This window comes from Suricata suricatta, chromosome 13, assembly GCF_006229205.1.
Source record: "Suricata suricatta isolate VVHF042 chromosome 13, meerkat_22Aug2017_6uvM2_HiC, whole genome shotgun sequence".
Lineage (NCBI taxonomy): Eukaryota > Metazoa > Chordata > Mammalia > Carnivora > Herpestidae > Suricata > Suricata suricatta.
This window is the reverse complement of record NC_043712.1, coordinates 2078390-2086031: the sequence shown is the minus strand read 5'-3', so window position 1 is coordinate 2086031 and position 7642 is coordinate 2078390. Positions and strand designations below refer to the sequence as shown.

At 65.9% G+C, this 7642-nt stretch overlaps 1 protein-coding gene across 1 annotated transcript in view; it reads left to right on the top strand.

Annotated features, from left to right (window-relative positions):
* The window catches only part of SARDH (sarcosine dehydrogenase), a 52831-nt gene that overhangs the window by 27088 nt on the left and 18101 nt on the right, over positions 1-7642 (top strand). Inside the window, exon 18 of the mRNA XM_029919544.1 lies at positions 4785-4932. Coding sequence (XP_029775404.1) covers positions 4785-4932 — 148 coding nt within the window. The remainder of the gene's footprint in view (positions 1-4784; positions 4933-7642) is intronic.

Here is a 7642-nt window from a genome sequence, read left to right as displayed (position 1 = left end):
CTGCAGCCCCTGGCCGGGGGCGGGCTGCCCCGGGCGGCTCCGTGCTGGCCTGCGGGCCCGCCGCTCTCGGGGCTTGGAGGTGAGCGGCGTCGCTGCAGCCGGAGGCCGGCTTTGTTTGGGCAGTGATGCGGCTGAGTACTCCGTGACTATGTCTTTGAGCTGGTCCACGCCGTGGTGTGGGCATGCTCAGCTTGTCTGCCCAGAACAGAGGGAGCCGCGGATGAGGCCGTGCCCCCTCCTGCTTGGGCACATTAACTCCTTTCTGCCACCAAAGTCTATGCAGAACGGACTTTGAACCCTGAACCCCGTCTCGGGCTGGGGCGGGTCCTTAGAAGGTATACAGTTCAGTGCTCAAGCTGTTACTCAGTTGCCGTCTGCAGCCCCTTCACTTTTGCTTGCATGCCTCCAGTGACAGGTAGCTCAGCACCTGCAATCCTTGTTTGCACAGCCCTGACGGCACGCTGAGCCAGATCCGCCGCCTGGATTTGTCAGCTGTGCCAGGGGGCGGGCCCATCAGCAGGAAGGGCTCAGCCCATTCAGAGAAGCTGGCAGCCCCCACGCCCCAGGGGCCTGGCTCCGTGCTGCCCACAGATGTAGCTGCGTCCTCAGCGCGACTCAGGGGTTGGCGGGCGAGCCCCTGGGGCTCTGGGGGAGGAGGGACGAGTTTGAAGGAGGGCGCATTAGCTAGGCGGGTGCAAGTTAAACAGCACTTGCTGAGCACTCGCCGTGTCCCAGGCTGTTGGAGGCGCGCAGGGGACTCCAGCCCCTGGAGTGTATGTTCGGGGGGGGCGGGGCGTGCAGAGGTGAGGGCACAAGGTTGCTGCGCTGGCCACGGGCTCCCCTGGGGAGGGTTTGGGGCTGAGGGTGGGTGGGACTCCCGGGTCTCTGGCTGACTGTTGAACAGTGCCGTGGGGTGGCACCGGCCGACGGGAGGCCGTGAGCAGGGGTGAGCGGTCTCACTGCGGGCAGCCGGGGCTTGGGGGCCCTTCCCTCCGGCTCTGGTGGCGCAGAGGCCGGGGCAGCAGTGGGCTCAGCCGGAGCGTCTGTGCTTTGTGAATGAACTCGTTCGCCCTTCCTTCCGGTGCTCACAGAGGCGTTCCGGTAACACGGAGGTGGGCAGCCAGGGAGGCAGGAGATGAAGGGGGCTGGACCGGTGGGGCCTCCAAGACCTCACGGTGCGGACAGGGCCAGGGAGAGACCATTCGAACACCAAGTGGAAGAGCAAGGGGATGGAAAAGAGCAGGACTCTGGAGGCTGTGGAAGTAGCTGAGCCAAGGTGAGGAAGGCTTCCTGGAGGAGGTGACGTTCTGATGTGAGCCCTGGGGGATGGGTAGGAGCTGCCCCAGCTAGAAAGGTGCCTGTAAGGAGCTGGATGGAGAGGGACCCGATGAGGACACAGGTCTCCAAAATCCTTGGCCGGGTCCTGCCACTGCCTGGCTCTGTGGCCCACGGCTCTGAGCCTCTGAGAATGGGGACTTTGCTAGTCGCCTAACGACAGGGAACGATAGTGAAAGCACTCTGTGCGCTGAGCCGCTGCCGGAGGGTGCGCCGCGATCCGGCCGTCCCGACGATGCTGGCGGATCCCTGGCGCGGACGGGCTGAGGAGCAGCCGCCTGGCCCGGGCCGCAGGCTGTGCCGCCGCCGAGGCAAAGGCAAGGCGCTCATGATTTGCGGGGGGGGGTGTTTTTCCCAGACTCCGGCGCCGACGGCACGACTGCCTGGTGCGCTCGCTGCCAGCGGGAGCGCGGGGCGCGTGGCGAGGGAGGCACCGTGACGCCTGAGTCACAGCCGGAGGCTCTGGAACGTGCCGCCGGCCCGGGGACACGGCCAAACACGAGAAAACCGGCGGCATGTGGACTGCGTTTTATTTTCGGCCTTAAAAACTGTACCGCTCCTGCCATGAATATGCATGCCCGTTAAATATGCATGTTTTAGACACCGGTTAATTATACCTGTTACACCATGGACAGGAGGACCGGGCGGTGTGCCCTCGATCACGGGCACGTACAAGGCAGCTATCCGCGGTTACCGTGACCTTGAACCATCTTTGACATCCCCAAAGGAAGACGCGGATGCAGGAGGCAGTCTGACAGTCGGAAAGAATAAAATCCGCGGCCCTCAGGTCCCCGGGGCTCAGTGCCCGGTGACCCCGGAGCTGGGCCGCTGCGGCCGCAGGACCCGGCACTCTGGGTCTTCAGAGAGAGACAGCTGCCCGAGAGCGCCAGGCCCGCAGCTGCCACCCCGCTGGCCCCAGGCGGCCCGGCAGCTCCCGTCCCTTGGGGAGGGGCCTCGGGTGGCTGCAGACCCCGGGACTACACAGAGGACGAGGCCTGTAAGAGTCCCCAGCCCAGGGGTCGGGGGCCCTTTTGGGGGCCGGCTTGTCTTTTTGGCTCTGTCTCCCTTTGTGCTCATCAGTTTAAGACGGAGGAGGAAGAGAGGAAACCCGATCACATGTGGCCGGGGCCTTGGCAGACTCTTACCCAGTGGACAGTGCGAACAGTCCTATGGGGACAGGTGTGGTTCAGCCCCTCTTATAGATGAGGAGACAGAGGCTCAGAGAAGTGAGAAGTGAGGCCATCGAGCCACAGACCCCCTCGGCCAGGCTGGTCTGGTGCCAAGGCCTATGTGATTCCCAGGTGGTATCCTTGGGGTGGGGCAGGGATTGGGGAGCAGGCTGTGTGTCCCAGCCCCACAGCCCAAAGGATCCGAAGGTACCTGCAGGGCATGGTCCTGGCTGTAGGGGACGGGACGAGGGACAGATGACGTCCCCGGCCACAGGCAAGAGGGCAGGCCACTGTGGAGAGGCCGTGTCGGTGCTCTGCGGGGTTGAGGTGGGTGAGCGGGCTTCCTGGAGAGGGGGGTTTGCGCTGGGTCCCGGAAGGCCAGGAGGAGGGGCTCAGGCCCAGCGAGGCACCGGTGAGTGGACGGCCATGTGAGGACCAGCCAAGTGTGCCAGAACCACGTGCCTTGTGAGGTGCGGCCTCCGGCAGGCGGGCAGAGCGCTTTTGGTCCCTTCTGAGATCCGTGGGAGCAAAGGCTTCCCGATGTGGTGGACAGGACTGGGGTGGGGGACTGGAGGCTGGCGCCAGGAGGGGACAGATCCGGCTAGCCGGCCCAGGGATGCTACTGCCCGTGGGTGCTGAGAGGAGGCACTAAGAGGCTGCTCTGGGATGTGGGGGTGCAGGAGACGGCAGGGCCGCTGGTAACCCTAGGGTCTGGCCACTTGACAGGGGTGCCTCTAGCTCTGGTATTCAGGAAGGGCTTCCTGGAGGCCCAGGCCCGTGGGACGTGAGGGGGTGGGGCAGAGGGACACATGGCATGTGAGGCAACAAGGTGGGGAGCGTCCCGGGGTCACCTGGACGAGGGGGGGAGGAGACCCGAAGCCCCTGCTTCTGCTCCTTGTGGGTGGGATTGGGGAGGGAGGAGCCTCCAAGCTTCCAGCCCCGCCCCACCCCACCCTGCCCGGGCCCACCTCCCCACCATGAAAGCCTGGCCAGCAGGTGCTCCTGGAGAGGGAGAGAGGCCTGGAGCTCTCTCATCCCCAGCCCTCTGCCCCAGCCGGGCCCTCCTCTGCCAGGGAAGGAGAGTGAGGTGTGCCTACTTTTCAATCACGGCGGGTGGCTGTGCCTATCACCACCGCTGCGGGGGAGCCCCTGGGAGGGGCCGGGGGGCACTCAGGAGGACTCTCCAGCCTCAGGGGTCCCATGCCCATCTCCACCCGTGCCCACTTGCTATGCCTGGCCTGCAGGGGCTGATGCCCAGAGCCAGGTAGAGAAGCGGCCGCCATGGACCGAGGGGAGGATGCCTCCCCCTCCCAGCGCAGAACCAGCCCTGCTCAGCTCCGGCTCCTCCCCAGGCCCCGCCCGCAGCAGCGGTGTGGAATGCTCCCATTACACAGATGGAGAAGCAGGGGAGGTCAGGGGTCACCTGGGGCCTCTGCTCGGAGGTGGGGGACCCCTGTCCGAACTAACAAGGAAGGAAAGAGACAGGATGGGCGGGGAGGTCCAGAGAAAGCTGAGATGAAGGAGGGCCCCCCGCCTCCGTCCCCCCTGCCTCACCCACCTCCCCTGGTTCCTCCCCCCGGGAGCCCGCCCGGGGCCCAGCAGTGGCTGCACCTCACAGCCCCCCCACCGACGGAGCTACGCTGACGCTCGGTGACAGATGGGAGCGCAGGGCTCAGGGAGGCTGTGTGGAGGGTCCGAGGCCACACCGCTGGCCCAGCCCCCTGGGCAGCGGCTCTCCCCGGATGCTGGGCCCAGGCAGGCTGCCCTCCCTTCGCCCGTAGCCTGGCCCAGGCCGTGACTCAGAGCTGGACAGAATCTATCTTCTACTATGGGACCTCTCTGAACCTCCGTCTCCTTTTCTGAAACCCTGGGTGGTGCTGAGCATCAGTCTTCTGGGGGCATGGAGTGGGGAGTACCCAGCCCAGCAGGTCTTGCTTTGGCCACAGGGGGACCCAGAGACCAGGGGCCAGGGGAACACGGAGTGAAAGCACAGCCAGAGAGGAAAAGACACTTGAACAGGGCTGCCCAGCACTGATGACAGACAGAGCCCTGTGCCTCGATGGTGTGGGGGGCTCCCACCCTTCCCGGGACCAGGGGCCCTGTGAGAAGTGGGAGAAAGCCTCAGACTCCCCCGGAACAGTGCTCCCTTGTGTGCGGCCCTCAGGAATCCTACACCCTGGCCCCCAACCCCTGCCCCCAGAGAGAAGCCAGGGCCGCTGGGGAGGTCGCTGCCCTCTGGCCAGGCCCCGCTGCCTCTCAGCCTCAGCGCCTCTCTTCCAGGGGACGGCTACTACCTGGCCGTGGGCGGGGCCGTGGCCCAGCACAACTGGTCCCACATCAGCACTGTGCTGCAGGACCGGAAGTTCCGGTGCCAGCTCATCGACAGCTCCGAGGACCTGGGCATGATCAGCGTCCAAGGCCCCGCCAGGTGAGGACGGGACTGGGAGCCCCGCAGCTGGGCACACCCACCGTCACCCTTCCCGAGGAGTCACACACCCTCTGGGCAACGACACACCTGCTACCCGGGCTCAGTCACTGACCCCGGAGCCCAGGAACCCTCAGCGGTGGGAGGGAGGGGAAGGGCGGGCGGCCGTGCGGCAGCCAGTGCCCCAGGCTGCGAGCTCAGACGAAGCAGGCTGTGTCCAGGTGACGTCCTGCCAGCCGGGTCTCTCTGGGATCCCAGGGGCACACGGCAGATGCGTGTCTGCTGAACGAACGAATTGAATCCGAGCACATCGTGTACTTTCATGTGGATCGGCGTCTGCCCATGAACGCCAGCCTCCACTCCAGGGACATTTGGGCAAAGCCCTGGAAGAAATGCGGGATCGAGCTCCGGAGCTCTCTGGGGGGATGGTGTTCCAAGGCAGAGGACACAGCAGGTGCAGAGGCCCGGGGGCTGGGGTGTGCCTGCGTGTCTGAGGGCAGAGTGGGGCCGGCTGGAGCGGGGCAGCTGGAGGCATGCTTCGGGAGCAGAGGAGGCCAGAGCCTGCGGGTCCAGGCGGCTGTGGGTGAGGGGCCCTGAGCAGAGCGAGACATGGTCAGACTTGGGCTTTCACAGGGCGTCTGATGTCGGGCCGGGCTAGGAAGTCAGCGGGTATGTGAGGTGCCTCGGTGTCCAGGGGGCCAGGAGGTCCTGGCGGGATGGAGACCCCAAAACTGAGCATATGGCTGGTGCTCCCGGTGGACTTGAGGGCGGTTTGCAGGTCAGCTGGGCGGAGTGCGAGGCACCAGGAAGGGAGGACAGGAATGTGGGGCGGAGCGAGGTCGCTGGCCACCACTAAGGGGAGGGACATGGGGCCCAGGGAGACCATCCAGGGCCCGGCTCAGCCAGTACAGACATTGGGGGTGGTTCCCAGGTCTCCCCGGGGCCAGCCAGCTCCCCGTCTGCGGGCTGAATGGGGCTGGGGTCCCAGCCGGCCCTCAGCAGCCTCCCCCTACTCTTGCTACAGTGCCCACAGCCAGGCATGAGAGGTGGTGGCCAGGGGAGGGAGAGTGCAGGCAGCCAGGTCAAGGCAGGGCTCCCCCGGGGATGGGCCAGCCTCCTCTGCCTCATTAGAAGCCGCTCCGGGAAGGGGGGAGTGACATGGTGACCCCACTTCCTGCTCCGATGTGCCTTCTCCTTCAAGGATGGCCCTGCGTCCCTGTGAGGTGACAGCCTCATTGGCACCCCCAGTGGGAGCTGGGCCTTCTGAATTGTCAGGGAAGCCATTTAGCCCGGCACCCGGACCGTGGGCGATGCTAAGTGCCCTGCTGTCCTGTAGAACTCTCTGGAAGCGTTCCGTAATTGGGTGGACCCAGTACGGCAGCCACTAAGCTGTGGGCGGCCACTGAGCCCTTGAAACGTGTCCGGTGAGACTGCATATTTCACCGTAACGTACTTAAATTCAAGGGCCCCAGGTGGCGAGTAGATGGTCCCTGTCACAATAACCAACGTCCAAGGTCCAGGCGCTTGGCACATGCTCTTGCACTGATTGCTCACCAGGGCCTGGGAGGGGGCCTCACTGCCCAGGCAGAGGATGTGGGAGGGGCTTGAGAGGTGAGTCCGGGAGCCGGGACTTGAACCAGTGACTCTGGCCCGGGCCCTCCAGCGCCACCTGCTGCCTCTCGTGGAAGGACAGCCTCCTGCACCCCAGCCCAGTTTAGGGCTAGCCCTGCCCATCGTGCTAAGGACCCCCTACAAACCCTTGGCCCAGCCCCCGGCGGCAGCTGCAGGCACCTGCAGGCACCTGCAGGCACCTGCCCCTGCCGAGAAGCAGGCCGGGAAGACACCGGCCGCCCCCCGGGGCTGCAGCGGGGCCGTGCTCCCGCAGGACTGGAGACAGGCTCTCTGGGGGCTGGCAGCACGTGGGTGCCGGGGGCGGGTGTTACATAAGACACTCGCGTCCTGCAGCGCGCTGGGCACCCCGGACCGGCGTGGGTGGGCAGCTCCAGCACCGTGGGGGTGGGCATCTGGGTGGGCCGCAGGCATTCTGAGCGGCCGTGTCCTGCAGCCCCAGCACCTGCTGGGACCCCCGTGGGGGGCTGTCTCCTGCCAATGGGGTGCCCACCCTGGGGTGCAAAGCCAGGCTGTTGTCAGTCAGTTCCATTTACTGGTGTTCTCTGTGCCAAGCACGTTGGGACAGCCCTGTTGTCACAGAGTCCCTGGTCTAGGGGCAGGCGGGGGCAAGCACAAGCCATGCGAGGGGCGCCTAGTCAGGTGCATCAGAGCCTCGGGACCCAGAGACAGCGCACCTGACCCAGATTCGGGGAGTCGACGCAGGCTTCCTAGAGGAGGTAGCAGCTAAGCAAGACCTGAAGGGCACCTGGGTGGCTATGCCAAGGAGGGCAGGAGGGAGTGAACTGAGTCCTGGAGGGAGGTGAGGGGCAAGGGGCCCAGGAAGTGAAGGTTTCCATGGGTACTGAGAGCTTTGGGCCCGGCGATGGGTCAGGTGACGCGTCCAGCACGGGGGCCAGGCCCCGGGGTGCCGGTGCCAGGGCGGGAGGTGAGGAGGGCAGTCCCTGCCTTCTGGGAGCTCACAGACTAGGCTCCTACCCTGGGACTGGGTAGGACCTGTGGGCGTCAGCTAGTTAGGTCGCTGGCTCCAGGAGCTCCTGTGGGTCTGGCCTCCCCCCGGGCTGGGCTCCCCCGTCCCCGTTCC